The sequence below is a fragment of the Aphis gossypii genome, chromosome 2 (genome assembly GCF_020184175.1).
Source record: "Aphis gossypii isolate Hap1 chromosome 2, ASM2018417v2, whole genome shotgun sequence".
NCBI lineage: Eukaryota > Metazoa > Arthropoda > Insecta > Hemiptera > Aphididae > Aphis > Aphis gossypii.
In genome coordinates, this window is record NC_065531.1 from 79,631,572 (window position 1) to 79,659,369 (window position 27,798).

Consider the following 27,798-nt stretch of genomic DNA (forward strand, 5'->3'; position numbering starts at 1 on the left):
ATTACTTGAATGTATTGATTTGTTTTTAAATCTGATATCAAGTATTCTGTATGTTCTCACTTATTTGTATACTTTTTATGTGTACTTTCATTTCTTTGCTTATGTTTGATGTTCTGTTGCAGGAGTTAATTCTATAATTGATATATTTGTATTACATTAATATAATTATTATAGATCAGATATCAGTACACAATACATATCATCAGTGATAATTCGGAAATTTTCATCGATTACGTTTTTATATTATGTCACTTGTAGATATTGAACTTTCTCTCTTCCTCAAAAATGACCACAACCTCTTATGAAGCTTATAATATTTATTGTAAATCACACCAAACATTTCCAATATTTTAGGTGCAGGAAAACATTTTGAATGATGTCGAAAATAATAGAGGTAACAAAAGCTAAGGTTTATATTGGGCACTTTATTAACATAAAATATGTAAAACATATACAAAATATATATGACAAAAAAAAAATTAATATAAAAATCAAAATCAGAAATTTACAATAGTTTGAATCATTAGAAATTATTAAACAGAGTAATTACATTAGATTCAGATGATTCGTTTAAAATATCTTCGACGTTCACAACAATATCTTTTTCAATATTGAGAATACTTAATTCACTAAACGGGTCTTGATACATAGTAGACCTTAAAATTTAATTTAATATCTATTGATCCTTTGCATTGCTGAAAAATATCTCTCACAAGTAGATGAGCTGACTGATAATGTGACTGCTACTTGAAAAAGTTAAAATACACTTTGAAAAAAGTGGTGCAAGACTTTCCTTAAAATATTTGAATTCATGGTTTCCATGTGAAACCTGTCTCATCACAGCCATTTAAAGCTTTATACTTTCAGTTGTTATTTCTAAAACATCCTAAATAAACCAATAATCAATAATTATAAATATTACATTTAAAATATTATTTTGAATTAATTACCTTATAATGGTCAATTAAAAATGAGCCTCCTTCAAAATCCAATTTCATTAAATTATCAATTGATGTAGCAATCTGAAAATTTTCAGCTGAAAATCTTTTTTCCATATTAATAATAATTGCATCTACGATGGAGAAAAAAGTTTTTTTTTTTCCAATATGACTTTACATCCTTTATCCCAATAAGGTTATCATCGGCTCCTGTTATTGTAGTAACATCAACATCTTGGAGATATGTAGGTTCTTTTTTACTTCTCTTTAATTGTCCTAAGAATTAGAAAAATATATGTTATACTGCAGATATTCTAAGTATTTTTACTAGTAGTGGAGGTATTTGTTCAAATATTGTTGTCATTGCAAAATTTTATGATATTATCCCAAAGCTCATTGAAGCAATGACCAGACCAACAATTTTTTTGTTAAGTGTTTATTATGTCTTTTTTTTAAACTGAACACTTAATATATTAACTATTTTTAATACTTGACTTAGAATAAATAAGTGTAAAACAAACTTAAAATTTTTAATGGTTGCAAGAACACCTAAAACATGTTAATTAAAAATAAAGTTAAGTTATTAAAACTAATTGAAATATTAAAATATAAATTATACCAATGACTTGTGCCATGTTTTTAGATTCTTCAACTTCTATTTCCTCAGTTAAAACACATTCTATGGTTTTAAAGTTGTTTAAAACAGCATCATAACTTTTTAATTGACATATCCATTGTGTATAGCTCAGTTGTTCAATTTTTGTTTTTTTTTTTAAATTTAATTTTTTTTGCATTTCAATTAACTTAGTATTGGTGGTTGGGTAAGAAAAATAAACATACACGGCTTGTAGTCCATTGAAAACATTTCTATTGCCCTACAATATGATTAGATGAATTTAACATTTATATACAAACAAACTCTTCAGCTTTATATATTAGTATAGATTTATATATACACAATTTTTACCTTAACACGTTTGCAAATATTGACTATAACTAGGTTAAGTTCATTTAAAATTTAATTTAATTTAAAATTTGATTATGATTAAAAGATCTACAATTCTAATTTTATATTTTAATAGTTACCTTTATTGAGAGATTCCTCGTTTTCACGGTGCCCACAGAAAGAAATACTTTGACGTCCAAAATAAAGACAAAATATATCAATCAAACATTTAATATATTCACGATTTTCCTGTATATATTTTTGGTGAGCAGTTGATATTTTATCTACTACACTGCCACTGTATTTAAATGCATGAAACATTTTCCCCCGCTAGCCACTAATAATTTTTATTTAGATTTTTTAAGTAATTTTCTTAAACATTTTGAAAAAAGCGCTCTAGGTTCGTGGAACCTTGAAGTGATTTTTGCGGAACCCCAGGGTTCTGTGGAACACAGTTTATAAAAGACTGATATATTGTATTAACGTAACCCTCCCCCGAAATTTTTTTCTAGTTGTGCCACTGTTGTTAACTCCCATAAAATCTCCAGCAGTAAGATGGTTGCATATAATCTTAGAGCCAAATGTAGTTTTTCATGAATGGGCGTATTAAGGCATTATTTCTAAAATTGAGAAATAACATTTCGATTTAGAACTGATAATAGACAAGTAACAGACGGGTCACTATAAAATTATTTAAATTTACCAGTCGGATTATAAAGATATTTGATCGCTTATAAATCCTAACACTTGTATAACTATATCTTTTGAAATTCTGAACCTTGCTCGAAAATCTTCCATTAGGTATCTCAGATGTTCATATGATCGAGTCGTACACGAATCGTGTAATCTGACGTTACAGGTAGTTGATAAAATTGACGATTTCTTGTCATCGTTGTACATTAAATGGGTACATTAAAATGAATAGAGTACAATACACGATAGTGTCGTGCCGTAAAATATCGCGCGATATTTCGAAAACAGTTGCGTGCACCTTGACTTTACCGCGTGCTAAAATAACGCCCGTGTATTCTCAGCCTTAGACATACACGTACCTACCGATCAACTATAAGGATAGAGAATTATTATGATTATAATATTATTGTCAATATAGCTTCAACGAAAACAATATTATTTTTTATTGATGTCATTTTTTTTTTTTTTGAAAAATCATTAGTAAAACGGTCTTGATGGTATTTAAATTTTGTTAAAAATGCTTTTAACAGATACTCAGAATTCTTAAAAATAGGTACTTAAAACATTATCTTTGGAATACCATTAAAATTCTTTAAAATAACAACTATCTATACGAATAATTTACAAGATTGTTCCTCGTATGATAGTTGTTACATATTTTTATAATTTTTTTCTGCATGGTCTCTATATTTAACACCCTCATAGTATTTCCCGCGATTAGTTGTGTTATATCTGTAACTGTATAAAGATCTTTTAAATGACTCGTAAATGTTCTCATAGTGTCTGGGACACAACTCGTATAACGTACATTGTATTTCGGTTATCTCGTATTTATGGAAAAATATCCAATCCAAGTGATTATAATTATTCTCAAATTATCATATTTTTATCAATAAAATGAACAACTATAATACCTATTATATTATAGAAGAGTATCAACAATCAGTTCGGTTTCGTGAGTCGATAATAATTCATCTTCTATATACAACATAAGCTGATATATTATACGAATATACGATTTATATATAAGACAACATTATATTAATTAAAATTATCAATATGGCTGAAAAAATGTTCAATCTAAACATTCTAAACTATTCGTTTATACGTTTAGTAATAATATATAATATATATAATATATATATAGGTCAATTTAGATAGACTCGAAGAGCTGCTGCAGCGAGTCGCGTGAGTCGTTTTGATATTGCTATAATAATATAATAATATTTTTAAGTTTCGTAAGTTTTGTATACCGCCATAGTCCGTACTGATATCGTGATAACAAAGTTAAATCAATCCGTTTTTCATAAAACGAGTGATGTTACGCGGAAGTTCCTGCATATTGTAAATATTCGAATAATCTTTGTATACGCGTCGCGATTTGGAAGAAACTCTTATAGTTTATTGTACGCAGAAAAAATAGAATAAAATAAGGGAGACCGGCAAAGTCGTATAATGTTGGCGGATCCGATTCATTTTATAAATCGTGATTCCACAAGATTTGTTTGTAACAATATTATTGTCAATGTTTGTATGTAATAGGTACATATACTTGCGTGGGCGCGCACTCACGCATTTTTATATTATATAAACACAAAAGTACAACCGTAACCAATTTATTTACAACCATTATCAACGAAATACGATTTTAGATTCTGAGTAGTGCAATGAAACTATGTATATTGGTTTTATAACAATGTTTTCTTTTCTTTTTTTGTAGTGCCTACCCAGGTATAGGTAGTATAGTAAAAATATTTATATACATTCACAACACTTAGGATATGATCTGAATGTTTAATCAGATATTCAGATGTGTTAAATCGAGCATTCAAAAAAAAAAAAAGAAAAAAGGGCATTTCAAGTCATATAATTAAGTTGTTAATTTTTACAAAACCCATCCGTTAAATAAAATGTGATGTATATTATATGTTATAATTACTACGTATTATAAAATACTATATTATTATTTGAAATCAATTAAAATGTATTTTAATTTGATTACCACTCGTATAATTTTTACGTATTATTGCGTACTTATTATTATAACGTCATTAAAAAACCATAAGTTTAACTGTAAGCGTTCGTGCTATCGTTAACGATTTTAAATGAATAGAGTGTTTGGTTCATAAACTAATAATTATTATAGTTATCTAATTGAATGTTGCAATATTGAAGGCTTTTGAGGGGTTAAAATATACATTTTTTTTATACTTGTAACTGAAAAACTTTACGATCCTATTGTTGTAATTTTAAAAGACAGATAATGTATTTTATATGAACTAAATTTGAAATATGGTTTAACAGTTTCTATCATAAGAATATTGCTAAAATAAGTGAACAAGATGTTCAAATATTAATTGTTGTATCATGACGATGACTAAAAAACCTGAATAACAGGAGGTATATTTAATTAGAAAAGTGTTCGAACTTGAAACGTATACGTACTTAGATCCCAGACCGATTTCTAGGTAGGTATACTCATTTTTCGTAACTCATGATTAATGTACTAAAATAGTTATTTAACGTAGTATTAAAATGCAAAGCTATACAGAAACAACAATCCTGACAAATGATACCCAAGTAAATATTTATCACAACACTGAGCAAAGCTACTCAGAATGGTTCGTTAAAGATACTTACCCTCATTTGTTCCTTGAAATAATAAATTTATTTAAATTCTGATTTTTGGAATTTTAAGTATAATATACTTAAGTACCATATTTTTCAAATACTTGGTTTTTAAAGGTTTGTGTTGTGGGAATACTATAACTTATTTTTTTTTTAAATAGTTTTTTTTCTAATAAATTGTTCGACAGATGAGATTTTCGGAAATGTTGATGTTGAGATAGGTAGGTGTATAATATAAATTCAAATGAGTAATTTTTGGGTTATTTAATTTTATGTATTAAAGATAATAGTATTAAAAGATTTGGAGTGCGTTATTATTTGAAAATTTTAGTAATTTATATTAATCATTAATCTGTTAACATTGTATATATATATTTTTTTAAATGGTCTTATAGTATAATAAATAATATTACTAGATCTAATATGATATATTTTTGTAAAATAATTTTTAAAGACTATTATCCTTAGTAAGTATACCCATTTTAATAATTCGAAAACTACTCATATTTAGATTTAAATACACCGAAATTTTCACAAAAATCATCTTCTTGATAATTTATAAATAAATTGTTGCTTCTTATTTGTAAAAAAAGATATTATTACCACAGGACACTTCTTAAATGATAGAAAAATCGAAATTATTCATTATTAAAGAAAAAGTATGGCCAAGCTTACTTGATAAATCACGCTGTGTAATGATATAATAGCCGTTCTGAATTATTAAAAAAAAAAAAAACTGAAGTATGACTTAACATAGAAGATAAAAGTAAAAAAGTAATAATATTGATGCAAAATAAATAAATAAATAACTACAACAATGTGAATACATAAGATTTTATTTTTATAAAATAGTACAGATTTGGTCTTACAGTATTTAAATTTTGGAACCATACCAAGCCAACAGAGTATGTTTATTGTTTACCCCCCATTAAAAGCTTTAAAATTTATTACAATGACTAAGAAATAAAAAAAGTTATCTGATTAGTTTGTAAATGACGTTTCTTTACTGATAGAACAATATAATATACATGCTATAAGTAAATCAACATAAAAAATTATATAAAAAACTATCAAATTTATTTACTTGATATAATACGATAAAATACGTGTTTTCTCTCAATACTCGAAAATATCTTTCATTAAATCGAGAAAAATTGGACCAAGTATTTATTATAATATAGTTTAACAAACAAAATGCAGAGCTTCTATTGTTAAATGGTTTCTTATATAATATTTAAGAGTTTATTATGATAGTATAGTAGGTATACTATGTATAGTTTCTATTTTGTGCTAACAATATTATATAAAAAAATCTGTACACGAAATAACACTGAAATAGTCAATTGATAAATTTATTTTTTTATAATGATAATATATTATATATTGACAGGAATTTATTTGATAAACAAGCTCTATACCTACGAATGACATTTAACGTAGAATTAGTTTTTATGATTTAAAAACAAAAATGTTCGCAAAAATCAAAATTTTTAATTTTATTTAAGGATATAAAATTGATAAGAAGGAACTCTTGAAAATAATATCTAAGATAGTAGGTTATGATAATGATTATATTATGATATATAATATATATTATATTGTATGTCAAAAAATCATGTAAAATCAGTGGTGAATTAATGTGGGAAGGGGGGTCCAGGGGGTCTGGACCCTTCCAGAATCTGTTATATTAAGTATGTATATTGTATTATTTACTTGTTTTCTTAAAAATAAAAATAATACATTTGAAATAAATATTTTTTTTAAATTCCCCCATGATAATTTTGAAAATCTGCCACTGTAATATCTTATAATACATATTATATATTTCAGAATTTTAATATTATAGGTACTAAATAAATAATTCTTATACCTATCTTCTACTATAGAAACCGTAGATACTATCGGTTGACGGTATTTATTGTTGTTCAAAGGTTATTATACATTGTATATTTTTCCAAGATAAACATGTTCTTACTGAAATAAAATATACTTTAAGCAATTGTAATGTTCAGAAAATATTGAATTATATTATTAAATTGTTACGGACTTTGAACTCGTAAGCTTCTTGAAAAATTATAAATTAACTATTTTTCTTTGCCTCTTACAGTCCAATTAATTTAACGATAATTTACAATAACTTGACATTGCTGGTAAAGTATAATAACCGATTTACATTTTAATATGTTAGGTTGTCACTTTCTTCTTGTACTTACCAATTCTGCGATTGCGCAGAAGTAAATCCAATATAGAATATATTATTGAAAAAAAACCGAGAGATGAAAAAGTTCAATTATTTTTGACACATATTGAAACATACATTATTTCAAGTTGAGCGTGAACGCGTTTAGGAAATCCCAGAAATCATTCACTAGAAATTAGTTAATTACGTATTCCATAAATTAAATGTTGTTGACAAATAGTAAATTTGCTAGTTTCATATATTTATTAGTGGTATTCAATAGTAAATAGTAATATTAAACAAAAAAATACTAAAATTTGAGCGTTAGATGAAAATAAAAAAAAAAAACCGATGAAAAGATAGCTTGTTAATTTTTTTTTGTAGTTGACTTGATGAAGATACACTATATACGGAGAAAAGTTTTTAAAGGCAATTTTGTGTGTATTATATTATCATGTTTAAATTATATTTAACATATATTTACCTATTTATTATTTAAATTATTTCGTAAGCTACGCGCCTATATTTATATTACAAGTAATCTATATGATTTACCCAATTTTTATAACCTGTTGTTAAAATATTATATTATGACTTCTTTTGTTATATTTGAGGAATTTTATGAAACGCATTTGATTATAACGATCGGTTTTATAATAATCGCATCAGTGTCAAACATGATTACTATTTTTTTTTAAACGTATAAAAATTCGTTGAATCTGGATTATTTTTATAGATTTTGACGTAATAACATTCTTTACACGCATTTACAAGGAATGGAATACTTACTCAATGCGTAAAGTATATCCGCAATTTGACTTTCTTTTACAATTTTAAAGTAAATAAATACATGACTTAAATTGTTATTATAATGTTTTATGACCTATACTAAACAATAATTGACAGATTTGCTAGTTATTCAAATGTGTAAAGAAAACAATTTAATTTGATTAGAAAATTAACTCGACGATATTTTCCAAGCATTTTTATTTTATAGTTTATTGTACATAGTGATATAAGATGATATAATAAGAGTGAACTTCTATAATAGTATGTGACATAATATAATCGTGATGAAGAGTCATTACTAGCTACCACAGACAGCGACAACTACCTCGTATATTAGTGTGTAACATGCACATTCAAAATAAAATAAAAATCAGAAATTTGCTCTATCGTATAGTGGGTTTCGACTTTCGTGTGTAACACTTCATTGAATAGGTTTACTTGCACTCATTAATATTAATCTTAGTTAAATTATAAATTATATTTACTTCAATGATATTTGTATACGTTAATAAATAATTATATGATCGGAGACTGTCGGTCAATCAATATTTCTAAGGAGATTTTATATAATTTATTTATAAAATTATGAGTATTTCATTTTTTTTTAATTATTATATTTTGTTGTACTTATGTTTTTAACAAAAACATAACATGTACATTGTACACATTGTAAAATAATTATTGTAGTATTGAACTATATGTCTGTATTATAGTAAATATACTATTATTATTCAGTTATGAGTTAATGAATACGTACAGCAAAACGGCGTAAATACCTATAAATTAGTAGATTGAAATAATAAATAGAAAAAATGTTTAAAAAAATTAATTACGCATAGAAAATAGTGATGTACGAATTGTACAAAGTTTTAAGTCTCAACAATCTAGAAAGAACAAATCTGTAGAGTAAAAATCATTATTTTAATTTTAATAATATTACATTTTTTTGAATGTTGAACTTTAAATGTCTATGAAAAATGTACCTATGTGTTTTCTATATTTTTAATTTATTATAAGAAATAAAGAACTGTAGCTTATTACTTATAAAGAACTCACGTTCCATTTTGGCTATACATAGATCACTGTTTATAATAATACATATACATAGTGGAACCTCGAAAACTCGAATCAGTTGGGGCGAAAGAAATTCGAGTTATCAAAAATTCGACTTATAGAAAATATATGAAATGTATATTGTAAGGCAGGTGCCAAGAAATTCTTTCGAATTATTGAAAATTCGACTTATATATATAGAGGTTCGAGTTATCGAGGTTCCACTGTACCTATGTATATTTTATATATATATTGACATAAGATTAATGATATTAAATTTTTTTACGTGAATATAATTATATTCAAAATTATTATGTTGAATACTAAACCTATATGTATAATATATATAAATATATTTATAAAATAACTTGATGAAAATCTTATTAAGAAGTAGGGCAGTCAACAATTCTGTATTATATTTTGTGACAACCGTTTTCTTTTTATATTTGCATTAATACATATAGATTATAGGTAGGTACTGAGAAAAATCTATACAACATTTTTTTAAAGCTTATGATTTAATAAAGCATACAACGATGAATAATGATGGGTGTATTTTATTTGTTGATGATCGTAAATTCTTCACGTCAGTGAAGACGATTCACCAATCGGCTCACGCAATTGTTATGCTATAATATTTTATTGAGTACCCGCTGTAATGCGGGATTTACTATACAGTTAATGTCTGTCATATTTATAAAGTATTCAACTTGACAGTAAATTTCACAGTTGTTCATCAATTACATATATACATATATATATACATATATATACTAAATGTGCACAAGTATTAATACATATAGCTATATTATACATATATAAATATATGATTTTATTGCATTAGTAATTTACTAGAATAATAATAACATTCAATAAACATGTACTTTACATTTTGGTGTAATTATTTTCAATGTTTTATCTATTTTATGGGGAAAAAATATTTTCTATTAAAATGTTAATTATATAATGTGAAGAATATTATTTATCAACGGTTTCTAGTATTTCATAATAAAAAAGAGAAAAGGACCTATAGGTACTACGTGTGTTTTATAACGAATTTAAAGTCAACACTCAACAGTAGCTTATAAGAAGTGTAAAATTGCTCCTCTCTTATAATGGCACAATGTAATCAGATTTCCTCTAAATCTTCACCAATATTTTGTAAATATTTGCATTCTATAAACGTAAGATTATTTTTTATTTTTAACTCAACTATCCATTTATTGCATGTTGGTTATTTAATTTTAAAATGATTAAAGGCTACTAAAAACGTAAAAATAATTTAAATTTATAATATAGGTAGGTATACGTCTTTTACTATAATTTTGAGAAAAATCTATTAATTATACATTTGTTTCAACGGAATAAATATTTGAGTGATACTTATATCTTACTATATCTCCTATACTATTCACTTCAAAGTTAAATTATATTGTCATCAATTATTGTATCGTCGTCGTGCCAGTTTTTGATTTTATAATTTTGCTATACAAATATTATATAAATATCAGTAGGTACATATAAATGATAATAGTAAATTTTATAATGCGAGTTTTTATGAATGAAATAATAGTTGGGCTTGAATCATTCTTGTTTTTTTTTTTTATAAATTCCCTTTTTTAATAAATCGTAATGAGTAAAACAATTCGGAAGAAAAAAAATATATTATAAATTTTAACAGTACTAGTATGTAATTTTTTTTAAATACACTCTAAGCCTTAAAGTATATTATGTATCTAAAATTTAAGTAAGAACTAATTAAAAATCGTTCAATAACATAACGAGAACGTATATCTATTTATGTAGACTCGTTTAAATAAATTTAACAATCTGATTCTTTTTCTTATTTTTTTTTCTACTGGGCTTGCGATTTTTTTTTTTTTAATTACTTTCAAATTGAATATTACGTCAACCCAAAACGTATAACAATGCGTTCCAAAAAATATACCAGCTAAAGCTAATTTCACGACTTGATAAACTTATTTCGAAGTAGCAGTATACATAATATATATAATAAATATATAATAATATATTTATAATATACACGCTTAGTGACTGCTGGTTGGTCTTTTAACAATGAAAACTTATTATAATATATCGGTTTATTTATGTGCTTAAAAATCTACTTTTAATTTTATAATCTGCAATAGAATATTTTTATATAAACTTAAACGATCTATGCAATACACATGTCAAGTGCCGAACTAAAAGTTTTTTATTATGCATATATTTATATAGTATGTTCAAATATTAGTTCACATACGTTCATATATCAAGTTTAGTGAAATAAATATGAGTATAGATAGGAATATAAACGAACTTAGTGGTATACACAATACAGTGTACACTGTACTTGTACACAATATAGTCAGAAGTCTAAACATTTAACAGTGATTATTATTATTTATTAACAAACTATTTTGTTCTATATATTAGATATTTATTATTTATGCATCAGTGTATTATTTGTTCAAAAAAATATTATTATTCTTTCTTATTTAAAAATTTAAACTTAAGATTGTCTTTAGTTTTGTTTTCAAACCTACACAATACTACCATTATAACAGATTTGACATTTTATATTCAATTCGGTATTGTTGTATCTTACTAGCGCACCACAAACTATATGTATACGAACACTGTTTTGAAAAATATATAAAATGGCAGAGACAATGAGTATAAATAGTGTGGGAAAATCACCTTGTTTAAAGATTCTTGTGTAGTAGTGTTTCCTATACAAAATTCGTAATCAAGGTGAATCGATGGGCATTTGTTTTCATTTCAAAATAATGTATAGTATACAGAGTATGCATTTCTGACATATCTATAAGTATATCATTAGTGTGAAAAATTCATATAATTTTATTATTTACAATATATTATATTTACATTTTAATCATTAAATGTTTCAGCTATATTTTAAGACTATTTTTTTAGATACTTAAATTATTTTTACCATTTAAGAATTCTTTAGCAGTGGTGTGTTAAACAGTCTAAAAATTATAATAAAATCGGGTGGTTTTCATTTAAAAACAATTTTTATCAACATTGTACATTTCTTAAACAGCGTAAAATATGAAAAATAAATTGAAAATCGAATTTTAAAGTATACTTAAAATGTTTTAAAATTATAATTTGATTAAAAATGTTATTAAAAATCAAGGACGTGATTAGTGAATTACTCTATTTGTCATGCGTGATTTCTAAACGAGTGTAATATGTATTTAAAGTCATGCTGTGTGTGTATGAATAATGGTGTACACTGTACAGTTGTTAAAATCGAATTTTAAAGTGTTGAGGTTTTATAAAGCAAATATAATGTAACGATGACAGGCGATAAAAGACGAAACTAGTGTATTTATATGGTATATTATACACATGATAGTAATATTATTATCAGTTTATGTCTCTTATAACTTTATACACATCCATTTTGATAAACACATCATCGCTACAGAGAGAATCAAAGAGTGATGACGCGTTAAAACGACAACGGTACCACTACGTTGTTAAAAATGTATTTATTATTGTGTTTATTTTTTAAAATCACAATACTACGTATCATTAAATTATTTTATTAAGGGTTTCCTAGGATTTTTAAAACATTTTTTCATATATTGAGAGCTCCAGTAGTCGATATAAGATTTTTTTGGAGTGTGCCCAAAAAAAGGGGCTATAATTATTATTAACTCATATTATTATATGTTATTACAACTACGAATATAATACCTTGTACCTGCTAACGAGGCCCTTAAATTCTCCGCTAGAAAGTACAATAAATTCTAATTTCTAACTAACAATTGGAGAGGCGTATGAAACTGTCCATTCCTACACAAAGGCTGGTAAATAATTAAGGTAAAAATAATAATAAATAATAACTTTAATATTAAATCAGAAGAGGAAAAATGCAGAGAATAAAAATTGTATACAAAATTGCTTATTTATATCAATTTTGGCGTTTATACTAATGCTCTATATTATATTTGAAACGAATACATTAATACATTTAAATATATTTAGTTTTCACATTATTTTCTTTGTAAATGTCCAATATAACGAATGTGGCGTAACTATTCAATATCTTTCGTTTAACGTCGCTACCACTCTGCTACCGACAGCTTATATACGTTTCTTCGGTTTTTTCTTTCTATTATTTATTCTTATTCTTCTTCTTATTATTATTTATGTGAACTCAACATGTGGTCCAACGAGTCGAGAGAAAATCTGTTAAAATGTTCGCGTGTTATTTGTTTTTTCCTTCATTGAAAACATTCTTTAATTATATCAATAAATCTTGTAAGTTTACTGGGAGTATGTATTAATATATATATAATATATATATATATATATTACAGGTGGTTTTCATTAGATGTCCCGCTGCAGGATAATATCCTCGAAGTAAATCCTATAAAATAATAATACTATCGACATAGTACGAAAACGTAAATAATAATTATTATAGACTGCAGTAATGTGATTTCCATATATTGCTTGTACAACGGTTTACACCTTCAACACCGTTAACAAAATATACGAAATCCCAAACAGAAATCATATAATATATCGCACATTATGATAACAAATAACAATATTATCACCTCTGTCGTTGTCGTTACTATAATTTGCATTATACATTTATACACATATTATCGCTTTGTGACGTTTTTCTTTAACGGAAACAGTTGTATCATATACTTACGTGTCTCGTTTCACAATAAAATTATTTAATTTATTTAATTTTTTATAAATATACTAGTCGTGGAATCCAATTTCGCCTAGAAAAAAAATAAACAAGTATAAAATGTTGTGCTATACATAGGTGTATCTCGGTTTAGTATAACCTCAGTTCACGTACATATCGGTGTCGGTGTACTTTGGTTTATAAAATAATTCGATTGTTGCGGATTTCATCTATTACTTAGTACATTTTTGAACATGGTTCAAACTATTCTTTACATTTCTCTGATATCTTTAAGAACAATCTATTAAATATATTTGTCAAAATCGGTCAAATAACTTAAGAATATAATAGTATATATATTATATACACTACCAAAGTACCGACACACATTAGATTTTGATTCTGAGCTGAGAGATGGATGATAATGTATTGATTTTACGACGATATGTTTTATATTTTTATTTTTTTCTGCAATTACTCATTAGTCACCGTTCGGACTGGTTAAAATTTTTGAATTTTCATCTTTGAAAGTGGTTTCTGGTAATAAATTTAGTCTAGTTAAAAAATAAGAAAAATTGTACTTAAAATATATTTTAGATAAAATCAGTTTTGTTTTTTTTTTATCTCAAAAACAAATCACTTTAAATACTTGACATTTTTCACCATATATATATATATATATATATATTAGGACTTTCTATACATGATACAATTTTCTAAGTATTTAAATATTTTTCTTTTTTTGCACTATTTATAACCTAACCTAACCTATAAGTAGATATTTGAAATGTTTGTTATTTTTTTTCAATGAATATCGATAAAAAATTCATTAATCATTATAGTTGAAAATATTAAAGATACATCGGAACATTTTTTTTTTTTTATCAGTATTTGAAGTTCAAATTTTTACAAAATCATGTAAATTTGAAAACTATTTAAAACATTTAATGTATATTATGATGTTTTTTGCCAAAAAATAATTTATCCTATAGTATCACTCTAATAGAAAAAATAAATTACTTCAAGAACAATGTAAATATAATATCACTTCATGATGAAATATTCTTAGTAATATAGGCTGACGGATGGATTTCGAGCAGAATTATTCGATAACCGCGTATGCAATGTTTTATAATTTAATTTAAATTTAACACATGTTTTACAGTGTCTTACTTTTCAATAACGAAGTTTACTTTACTTGTACCTACAGCAGAACGATTACCTATTTTCTCTCATTTCTCTCGTTTTACCTATATAAAATGATAAAGATATGGTCTTAACTTTAAATACTGCACGAGTATTATAACGTATATAATTGCAATTAAAGAAGTTTACAGTATGAATATTACATGTCTCGGCGTAAACTCATTAAAATATATTAAAAAAAATTAAAAGTATGGTCTGCATTTATTTTCGACTCTTAAAGGCTCGTTATGCGTAAAATTGATGGTGGCGTGCAGAATATAATATGGGGCAGTAGACCGAGACGAACGCTGATGCGAGGTACCCTTAAAACTGTTACTACTATATCAGCTTTACAAGGGCTACTATACGGGCGCTACAGACGACATGCTATTACAGCCTATACCTTATACCATTTTGCGTCCGTGTCGCGCCTGAACGTCCGTTATAATCTATAGTGCTGTACACTCCGACTCGTACACACGACTTTATTATTTATAATACATTGAATCTAGACGTTTGAAAAATATATACCTAATAAATTTAAAATATCGTACATCATGTTTTGTACTTAGCACCACGTAATTTACGATTATTGTGAGTTGTTTACTAGCTTTTACTTTTCTGTTTTTCTCAACACGACTTTTAACTAACCTATTAGCGAGTATGTGCAACAACGTTGAAATATCGTCTGTAGTCTTGGAAATATTGTTGGCTTTTATCGTAATAAAATCATTATTTTTAATGTTTTTATAAATATTTTCTTTGAAGTGCTCATATTATTATTGTTAATGACGCGTATTTCTAGAAAGTTAAATTAATTAGAAATCTTAGAATAGATGACCTAAAGCTTAAATTATATATATATATATATATATATCAATATGCTATTGACACAGGACAAAACTTGAAATACTTTCACATTTCTTTTAACAAAAAAAAAAAATAAATAAATAAATATAGAAATGTGATTATAAATTATAATATTGTATAAACCTAGGTATATTTATGAATTATTGAATTGTTCCATTGAAGGACTCCTTATATTTTTCAATCACTTATCATTTTTTCAAACTAAAAATAAAAATTTAGTTTTATTTATTTATTAATAGATCAATGAGCATGATATTACAAACAAGGAATAATATATTGATACATCGTGACTTACATGACATTAACACATATGACACGTTGATGTTGTTTTCAAGAATGTAATCGGCTCTGTAAAAATAAATAATAATTTTTTTATGTTGTTTTATTTATTATACAGGCAGTTTGACAGAAATCCACGAACTGGGTTCTTGGCAAAACAATTCATTATTTTAAAATTGTGTACTCACGTAGAAACGGCCAGCTGCCAAAAGTTACTCGTTTAGTATGTATAGCTATGTAAGAGTAGTACATTTTATATACGAAAATACGTTCGTTTTGAGAATTCACTTTATATTTATTGGTAACATTATCAAATAAAATTACAGTTTTCAGTTCATATGAAGTATAATACACCTGTTGTAGGCACATAAAAAAAAATAATAAGAAGAAGCACCTGTAGAAATATTTTTATATTTATAAAATGCATTTGTTTCAAAGGTAAATACTGTTTTTATCAAAATATGTATAAGGAATTAAGTAGTTTAAATTACTATAGGTATAAATAGTTTAAAAAGTATGAGCATATTTTGAAAATTAACCAATGTCTTTTTTTTGGACGTATACAACTTATAAAGAAGTGAATGAATAATAAATAATAACCTACAATTAGCACAATAAGTTTATATGTCGAGAGCAATAATATGATATGAACGTTTTGATCAAAACAGTCACCTATTGGCTATTACAGTGATTCTTGACTAATTTATTCCATTTTATTATTACCTATTACTTTTTTTTTTTGAAAAAAGTTTTATATTAAAGTTCTGTAAAAAGTCGTGACACCACTTTCTTTTTAACCTACGGTTAGGATTTTCTATGAGTGCAAGGAATGGTAAGATCTTTTATGAGATAGTTATGATGGTTTAAAGCTGTTTGTGGAATCATACAACGTATATTAAATGCCAATATAAACATTCGATAAACATTTCAAGTATCTTATGTTTTAGATTTACACACACACAAAAAAAAAAACAAAATCGATTTTGTCAAAAACTAATTTTGCGTGAAAATTCCCGTTTTCCCTATTTTTTTCAACGATTACTTTGAAAAGTATAGCCAGAATAGGGATTTTTGAATGTTAAAAAGCTCCCAGAACTACCAACTAAATTCAATTTTTGGCCAGAGAAGATATTAAAGTTGAAAATCAAAGCATTTTTTTTTACTTTAAAATATGTACACATACAAAAAAAGCTCACACATTGTAAAATCAATACATTCATCTCTTCGCTTATAGAATCTAAAATAGGTGTTAAAAAATATGAGATTTTCACTTTTTGACCGACACAGCATTTCTTGTCTAAAACATTTTTCTTTATCTCTGTCAAAAAATTTGATTAATTGAATTGTGTTGCACAGTTTCAAATATAAAATATTCCTTCTAGGGTAAAATATATTTATTTAAACGAAATTTCAAAACTAAATTACTTATAAAATTATACATATTTAAAAGGATTGTTATGTGTAATAATTAAGTAGAATATCGTAGAAATTCGTTTGAATATATTTAGAATGTAAATTTGTCACTCAACGACGTAGTTTTAGAAGATGTCAAGTCTGATGGACATTACTGCAGGGGAGTAATTTGGTTGAATTCCAAAATATTATGTGTGGTCTTCTTGACGTTTAGCACCTACATGAAAATCGATTCCAAATAATATGTTTACGTATTTTTGCATTATTCATTTGGTACACCTACCGGCTACCACATTAAAATGATTATAAATAATAAAATATCATATGATATTCATATGTACATCAGATTTAAAATGATTTATACGTTGTCGTGGCATTCAGACCTAACATTTTATTTTGCTTCTATGTTTAGATGATTAATTATAGTAAATAAATGGGTAGAAAATAAAATATTAATCTGAAATAAGAAATTAATTCAAAATTATGATTAAAATATATTTTAGTTAAATTTAACATTAATCACAAATTTAAACTAATATATGTTTTAATATTTTAAATCATTTTGAATTTGGTTTAAATAGATGCATTGCTGAATTATTAAAATCATTTACAAACGACGCCGATTATAATTATTATGTGTCGTCTGTTAATAATTTTTTTGTTCCATTATTTCTTTTAACTTAAAATATATATAAATGTATGAAATAAATACGACAATAATTTTTAGCAAATTTAAAATACATTATGTATACTACACAGTATCTAAAAAGTGTTAATAATCTATCGCATGCTATTGTGCAAGTATAGATTTTTATTTTAAATACATCGAAAAAGTTCAAGTATTAATTAAATTGTTAATAGTAAAAATTTTAAAAAAAATCAGTAAAATTTTTAGTAATTTTTTTTTAATATTGTCGAATTTTTACAATACTTTATAACACATTATTATTCACCATAATTCTGAAAATAAATAACATAAACATTGAATATTGATTAAAATAAATTTGAATCACGCTAATCAATTCTTTATAATAATGTTATTAGCCACTGACAAAGCGATAAGGTTTTTTGGGGACCATGGTCCAATACTTTTTGAGGTGGTGGTGGGTTGTGAGTCGTATGTATATTGTATATAGGTCCAAAGCTCATGAAAACATTAATAATTGTAATCTGAAGTATCAATTATAAAGAATATAAAACTGAAATGAAGCACCAAAAATCCTTAAAAAATGTATTTTATTCGTTATTACTATCATATAACAGATTTCTCAGTGTATGTAATAGAAGTCCATTGCCAAAAGATTCACTTGGATTCCAGAAATTGATAATAAAAAAAGGTCTTTTCTTGTTATAATGAACTACAACCAGGCTTTAACTTAGAAAAACTATATCTTATATTGATTAAGAGAAAATAGTGAAAATGTAATGAAAATAGTGATGTGATATCAAAAAAGAAAATAACAACAAAGATAATGAAACTGAGTTAGAGCTTCCTCAAATTCTTCAACTTATAGGCTACTTTGATTTAATCACAGCATTTTCTGATTTTCATATAGCATACAAAACAATGTATACAGTGTCTGCTACTTTTGTTTATATTGAAAGATGTTTTCCAAAAGTTAAACTTTATATCAAAACATGAATTTGATATACAATAAACTAAATCTGATTAGATATGTTAGTGTTATTAACTATGAAGAATAACTTTAGATTAAAGAATATAGCGAGTGGTTGTATGATGTTAGTCAGTTCATATTATACAAAATTAAGAGTATTATTATAACACACACGCAGTAAACCAAATATTTAGTTTATGAAAACTGTTTTTATAAATTAATTTAAATGAATGGATTTGTATAATAACATCGTTATAGTATCTTTCAATTTTCAAACGAAATCCTACATGTTCATTATTTTTAAAGTACCTACTATATTAATCATCTAGAAATATTGTTAAGCATTAACTTAATATTAGACTAATTATTTAAAGTTTTGATCGATGGAATGGAGAAAGGAAATTTTAAAAATGAATAAGAAGTGTCTAACATTTTACATATTACAACACAAAATAAAGTTTAAAGTTTAAATAATTATATACCTAGTTAATACCACAATAATCGGATTAATTCTGGTGTACGTTACTTGGGATACTTTATATTTATTAAGACTGTATGGTACATGTATATTATAATATTTAGTCATAATATAAGGTTGAGCTTAATTTGTGTTGAAACCAATGATATTTACTATATTACTCGTATCTTATATGTATTAACTATTGCAGGTTATATATTATTTTAATTTTTAAATAATTCATAGGAACTTGAAACGCGAAAAAAAAGTCTCCATTAGCGGTTATGTTAAGTAATATATTATACTAAGTAATCAATCTTATGTTAATTTTATAATAGGAATTATAAAGCTATATATTATCTTTGTGTGCAGTGAAGGTATATAAATGTGTTATATCAATTTACTATATCGATAACTGAGAGTCAAAGGAAGCCTAAAAACACTTCCATTGACTTATTTAAACAAACACAATAGAAATAGGAGTGGACATTTTTCACGTGTATGGTGTATACTAATCAGTAGCCACTGGCTGTTTTAGAGTGTAATTAAATTTGAAAGCAATATAATAAAACCTTTGCTTTTTAGAAATATTGTTACTGTTGACTCGAATTCAGTTTATTGTAAGGTATATACTATATATAAAGTGATTCATCTCATTTTTTTTTTTGTTATATGATTGTATTTTGTTCGAATTCTGATTTTTACATTTTTAAGTACACTTTAAAATCATATTTACTTTTTTACTTTTTTTTTTTTTTACTATTTTTTTCTTTTCATTTAAGCAACATCTTATGGTGATGTAAATGTCTTTTTTTTAATAAAAACCTCTTTATTTTTATTGTAAATTGTTAGTAAATTCATGAATAGTCTCTAAGTTATTAAATTTGATGAGGCAAGAATTAAGGATAATAGTCCATAATAATGGTTTTACTTACGTAAAATATAAAATACATGTAATGTTTAGTCTAATGCGTAGTGTGTGTATACCTTTACACTCCAATAATTTTTGCAATTTATTAAATTAATATTAATTAGTAATTAATATCATTTTTAAACCATCATAATATGATATTAATAGTATGAGATGTTATATTCCATCGGATTTCTAAACTTTATACTATTAGTTATTAAATTTGTAATATTATTTTTATACTACTATATTGTAATTTTGGTATCTGAAGTATTATATTATTTACCTAATAAGCTAAATAAGGTGTGTTGCTTGCATGGGCCATCTCCATCTTTTAAATAAGGACAGTAGGGGAGACTGGGTACGATTGTAACACGGGACGATTGTAACACTAGCTATAACTCGTTCCACAACCAATACAAAAATGTCAAATAAATACGTCAAATGTCCCACTGTATGATAATCAATGTTTCCTAATCAATTAGTTGATATCATTATTATAATGGAAAATAAAAATAAAAATGTGTTTTTGATAACTGATAGTAAATAATGTTATCAGTTAATTTTTATTTTTTTGTGATTGTTAAATTATATTTTTCGTTATGTTGTATACGTTAACATAGTCAGAAACTTGTGTAGTTTTATGGAATATTATTCAAAATACACAGATCATTAAGTATTTTTCATAATATTAAGGTTATTAAAAAAATATTGAATGGGTACAAATGTAACAGTTCATTGAGGGACAATTGTAACATTATTCGTCATTCAATATTTCATTAGGTTTCTCATCAGACATTAATTTATATTAATTTATATTGTTTTATTATACTATTGTTATAAATAAAGTTACTATGTTGGTTTATTTTATTTTTACTATTGTTATAAAAAAAGTTACTATGTTGATTTATTTTATTTTTCCTATTGTTATAAAAAAAGTTACTATGTTGATTTATTTTATTAATGTTATAATTTTAATAATTATTATTATTCATAGATCTTTAATTTAATTTAATTTAATATGAAATGGTTAAAAAGATTAATTATACCATTTAAAAATTATAAAATGAAATGTGTTACTTTTGTACCTTGGCCCTGTTACAATTGTCCCTGTTGGGGGTACAATTGTAACATTTTTTTTTTTTTTTTTTACCTTCCTTAATTTTGAAAATTGTGAAAATTAAGGTTCAATTCTCACTTATTTATAAAAGTATTAAGTTATTTTAATGATTAAAAGTGTAACTAAAGAAAAATAGCTTAAATCTTGGAAGAAATAAATGATTTTGTTAAAAATGTTACAATCGTACCCAGTCTCCCCTAAATTGTGTTTGGCAGAATCCATTTTTTTTTTATAAGTTTTAATAATATTGTTGTAAATTGACATCTTATAAAATCTATAAAATGTATAGATAAGAATATCTATGTTCTCTTGTCAATTTTTTCGTTACTTTAATTTTAAAGCGAACTATGAGTATTTAAAAAGTTTATTCTTATAATTCACTTTAAAATATAACAAACTTTGACGAAATAACACAAATAAAAATCTTTTTAAACTTATAAGTATACTAATTAAAAACTACTTCGTATTTCATTTTATATTGTATATATTATATTTAAATAGTCAATAAATTTATCTCCTTAAAATTTTACATTAAAAAGTATAGTTTTTACAGTACAGTTTATATCACCGAACGAAAATCTTCATAAATTACGTAAAAACATCTACCTATGTATATTTGAAAATGTGTTTCTTAAATATATATCCAAAATTCAAATAAATTCGCTATTAAAGAAAAAATGGGATCGAGTAGGTATGCTTGGGAATTCATTCTATATCGTGTTACATAATACTATTATAATAGAGTATATAATACTACACATTAAAAGTTTTAAATCTGTCCAATCGAAATCTGAATTATTACAAAATAACTAAAAATGCACTTGGATTAAAACTGTCATGTAGTTTTGAGTTTGTACGTTGATTTAAATAACTCTAATAATTTAAAACTCCAATAATCTATGTTTTGTAATAATTTCCATTTAAAAATAGTAGGCACTTACATGACACATGATGTGTCCCTTTTTCTGTCATAATAATTATTTTTTTTTATCATTTTTGGTATGCAAAATAATGAAAAATAAGATATAATCAGTGGTATTACGATTGTACCGTGTCTAGGTAATAACAATTTTTTTAGATTAAATTATAATGTTTTGGAATTTATATGTTGTTCAATTATAACAAAAAAATGTACGATTGTATAACACTGGTAACACAGTTATGCGAGTAGTACATAGCAGGTTACCTATATAGTACGACGTTGTGTGTCGTGTGTAGTATAAAACATTAAAATAAAAATGTCGTTAATCGAAAAACACGAATAAGGCGGATACCCGGTACCTAGTTTGATATACATTTTCTAATACACGACGTCAAATCGTTAGTCGACGTGCTATAATATACGTTGATAAATTTGACGTTCTGCCGCGTGTAATAATCATCGCGATATTAAATTATCTCGCGTTCTCGTCGAATATACACGCGTGTTGTGTATAGGTATATGTAGTGGAATCGCAGAGCTATAATTTATATACGGTACAGCGGTTAGGCGTACTTAAACGTATAAAACGAACGGCTGTGCTAAAAATCTTCTCGCGTGATTTCGTAACATTATCGGGACGACAGACGTCGTCGGACGAGACGAGGCATAACATTCGTCTTCGTTAACACAGACCTCGGTACGATATATACATAGAGAGCGGAGAGGGAGAGTGAACGAATAATAATAATGCCAGTCGAGTGGCCCCCGCGGCCTTGACGGGCGGCGTCGTGGGGCTGGAGAGATAAGGGGAGGGCACACGCTGTTTCATAAAATATAATCGCTCGTACGTATAATATATATTTGTCCAGCGAACTATGACGACGTGTCTCCGGCGCGACTGTACGGACGACGTGTGCGCGCTCGCGAACCGCCTCGTTGGCTGCGCGTTTCCGGGGCATTAGGTCCGACACGCACGCACCGTCGTCGTCGCCGACGGTATAGGTCGGCCGGTCGCCGTTTTGGTGTATATTATTATGTGTACGGTTTTTGGCACACCGTCCGAAAAGCCCATCATCGCGCGAGCTCGACGCGATTAATTCAATAAAAGCGAGAGTCCTCGGGGAAACAAAAAAAAAAAACGTATATATTGTGCGTGTATGCGTATATATCGTTTACCACCAAACGACGTTTTTGAAACCGTGTCAAAACCGTATGCAGAGCTTACCCGCACCGCTGCCGCCGCCGCGTCGGCGTTCCACTCTTTTTTTTTCCCTCTGTATCTATATAGGTACGCGTAAAACATATATACAGTTATATTTCTTTCGGGTTTTTTTCCCCTTTTTCTTCCTTTGTTTCGACCTGTTTCCGACTCAATTACCTCGTGCGCCCCACCCCTCGTGTGACACGACGTCGACAACAGCTCAGGTGGTTCTCGAGTCGTGTCCTAACCTGTGCGCGCAGCATACGCGTATATTAACGTCACGATATTGATATAATACATCATAATATTAATATTATTGTATACGATAAAGTATAAGACCTGTAAAAAATTGCCGAGTCGTAACATTTTTTTTTTTTTTTTTATTGGTTTTGAACAGCATAATTATTTTTAATCCTGTACAACCGGGTCAATATCATCATTATTCTCGGAGGACAATAACAGCCGGTTCAGTTCTCCGTCCTGCGCCGCCCTCGCCCGGTCGGTCAAAGCGACGTCGTTGGCGGCCAAAGCGTACGGGTCCGTTTTGGTCTTTCCCTGCACCGACGGAAATATTAAATACAAAAAGATTATAATACCTATTCGAGTATTACGGAATAATGCACCTCGGCAACTTTAATACGGAAATGATAATGAAATATTAAACACAAAAAGATAATGATATAATATACGACCGGTAGGGCATAATGCACCACGGCAACTTTAATAATATAATTACTTCTCTATGAGTGACCATACAGCAGTACCTATAGCTACGCGTGTGTTTACCACAACGTCGCGCTCGGGATTCGTGCGGAGGATTTATCGCCGTCGATCGATTTCCCGTCTCGTTTATTAATCGACCTTTGTGATGTTTACCGCCGTTATTATTACCTCCGTCGTCACATAATTTACAAACGCGTAAATTAAAAACGAAATAAAAAATTTATCGATTGTTTTCCCGACGACAACAATAATACCTACGTCAGATCCCGCACCCTCTACTATTTATACGACGCATTAATAAAAGGAACTGAGTCACGTACGTTTGCGTGATTTTAAAGGTTTTTATTATGCTTTTATTCGCTCTTCTTTTTTACGCTCTACTGCTATACGCGATATAATTCGCAAAAATAAATTATGGAATAGCGTTGTGTTATTAGGTTATTAGTTTATTACTTATCTATTTAAACTTTTGTAACCTTTCGTTTTATGCATGACCCCATAGATTCTCAGATTTTACAAATTAATATTCATAGCCGTCGTCGAACAAAATACTATGTTTATTATAAAGCTGAATAGTTCCCGGTATTGTGAAAAAAGTAATTTTACCTAAAAATGGCTCTCCGATTTTTTAAACACGCATTTTGTCTAGCGCCCGTCATATTCGTTTGAATAATTTATTTTCTTCGTAATATCACGATGGCGTTATGATTTATGAGTCGATGATGAATGATGAAATCGGAATTCAAGGAATGGCCATTGACAATTTTAAATCTCGAAACCGTGGCTGTGACTAGACTTACCATTAACTTGTGGATCCATATGTCGTAATATATGCACTGGAAATCGGGGTCGTAAGCGGTCTTAATTGCTTCGGTAATATCGTCGGGATCTAATGAATCGCCTTCACGAAGTGCTTGTTGCATAAAATCCACAGACAACGAGCCTTTACTTTCTGTGTCTAACGTGTGAAAGGCCTGCAGCAATTCGTCCGCAGTCCCCGGTTTATACCTAAAATAGTTATTAATTATAAATACCAAAGAAGACTTTCTTAGTTGCTGAAATAAGGTAATAAGTATCTATAACGATATCGTATGTCCTATTGTGGATTTATCTGCTGGAAGTGTTAGGTTAAGTTAGGGACTGAAAATAAAACGAGTAATTCATTTAGCCATAAAAAAAAAAACGTCTTGACCATATATTCCGGTTCTCATCATAAAATCTAATATTAACTTCGTTGAATATCGGCTCATAATTATCATTGTCACTTTTCGATTGTATTTATATGACGTACACGTTTTAGGGATTTTATATAAATTATAAAATGTATGTATAGGTAATAAGTATTTCAAATATATTTGTACACTGTACATAAAAAGTTATTAAAATAACAAAACATTAGACACCTAAACGCCCTTATTTGTTTTTCCATATGCGGTACGAATACATTTATATCGACGGTATTCGGTTCATTTTGACTTTCCACTAAACTTGTGAATTCGATCAGTTCTTCTTCGGTCGGGACACATCCTAAATAATAATCAGTATCATTACAAAAACTTTTAGTCAAATATTTATTGTTATTCCGAAAATGCATACAAAGTTTAGATCATAGTATTTCGATGTAAACATAATATATAAAACATGTTTAATAAATTAATGTGGGACATAATTTTATGGGTTAGCGTTGCAATTTTTCAGTTTGCATAAACGCTTGCAAGTCAAACTAATTTAGTAAAGTTCATTAATACAATTAATGTAGACTCGTTTTATAAGTTATAGTAAGGTTACATCATCTTATTTACGCGTAGGTATAGTACCTAATATCGAAAATGGATCGTGTTAATTAATATTAATGCGTTTCGTTGAACATCTAGACTAGTTAAGTTAAGCTTCTAGATTTTAATGCTTAAATTATAACGTATTATTTTAAACCTTATGCAATTAATATACAAGAGGTTTAGAGTTTATATAAAGGTGAACATGACAAAACATTGATTGTAGTGGCGCGTCGTAATTAATTATCGAAATATAAAACAGAAAGTTGAAAAATATTCATTATTTTAATAGGTACCTATTATAATTATTTAACACGTTTAACATGTAACACACATTATTTAAACTATTGTATTGATACAAATATTACTTCGAATTTACGAAAACTCGATTAAATGTACAGAAAAACGGTATAATATTCGAGATATTGAACAACTCGGAATAATACATTTAACCAAATAAGTATATTATATTATTTCATTTTATCGCAATTTCTTGTTTGAAATCTTAGTTTCTTTTGTTGAAATAAAATAAAACAAAGATAAAAATCAGACAACTGTAAACATGTAACTGAAAATCATTTAATCCTATAGAATGAAATACACATAAAAAAGCTATTAAGATAATAATTTAGATTGTTATATATCTGTTAAACTGATAAGTGATAACCACATATCATTAAGACAACCAATTAATAATATAGATTAGATACTGTATTTTTTTTTTTAGAAAACTTTCCTTGTTCACTGGCTCGCCACAAAATATTTCATTTGGTTGGTGCAACTATCCAATTTATCATGTCCTCACGTGGTCACTTAATATCCTTAATGTTATTTTAAAAACAAAACAAAAATGTTTTCATTAAACTATAAATTAGTAATTCAACTATTAAACTAATTAAACTAAATTGCTTATTTAATCCCTTATATATGGTTATCAATCACCTTACATTTAAGAGATCATTATATATATATATTATTTTTAATTTTAGTTTCTTTTTACCGTTATATTCTAATTATTTAATAAATTTAATTAAATTTCTTCGTAGTTTTCCTATTTATACCTAATGGCTAATACCGATGATAATCGTGTATTTTATTTTATATTATAATATTTTGTCAGTTTACTCTAAACTATTTGATAATTACAAAACCAATTTAAACAAATACTTGCATAATTTATGTATAAGTATTATATTTATAATTTAGTATTAAAATATGCCTACCTATCACATAACATTTGAAAGTGAAATAACTCGATTATCTTGCATAATGTATTTCGCAGCTGCTTTGAAATTTGTTAATTGATCAGTTGACATAACCCATATATTATCTCCAAACACACTAATATTATTTCAGCTTTGAAAAACTAACTACTATTGATTTTTTTTATGCAATTTGAAACCTTGTATAGTTGTATTTC

At 26.6% G+C, this 27,798-nt stretch overlaps 1 protein-coding gene across 1 annotated transcript in view; it reads right to left on the bottom strand.

Annotated features, from left to right (window-relative positions):
* Positions 1-847: 847 nt before the first annotated feature.
* Positions 848-27,798, bottom strand: part of LOC126549867 (uncharacterized) — a 30,410-nt gene continuing 3,459 nt past the window's right edge. The window contains exons 3-9 of the mRNA XM_050200261.1: positions 26,007-26,130; positions 25,404-25,611; positions 24,301-24,435; positions 1,558-1,813; positions 1,117-1,214; positions 951-1,022; positions 848-886 (exon numbers count right to left, since the gene is read on the bottom strand). Of these exons, the coding sequence (XP_050056218.1) occupies positions 848-886; positions 951-1,022; positions 1,117-1,214; positions 1,558-1,813; positions 24,301-24,435; positions 25,404-25,611; positions 26,007-26,130 (932 nt within the window). The remainder of the gene's footprint in view (positions 887-950; positions 1,023-1,116; positions 1,215-1,557; positions 1,814-24,300; positions 24,436-25,403; positions 25,612-26,006; positions 26,131-27,798) is intronic.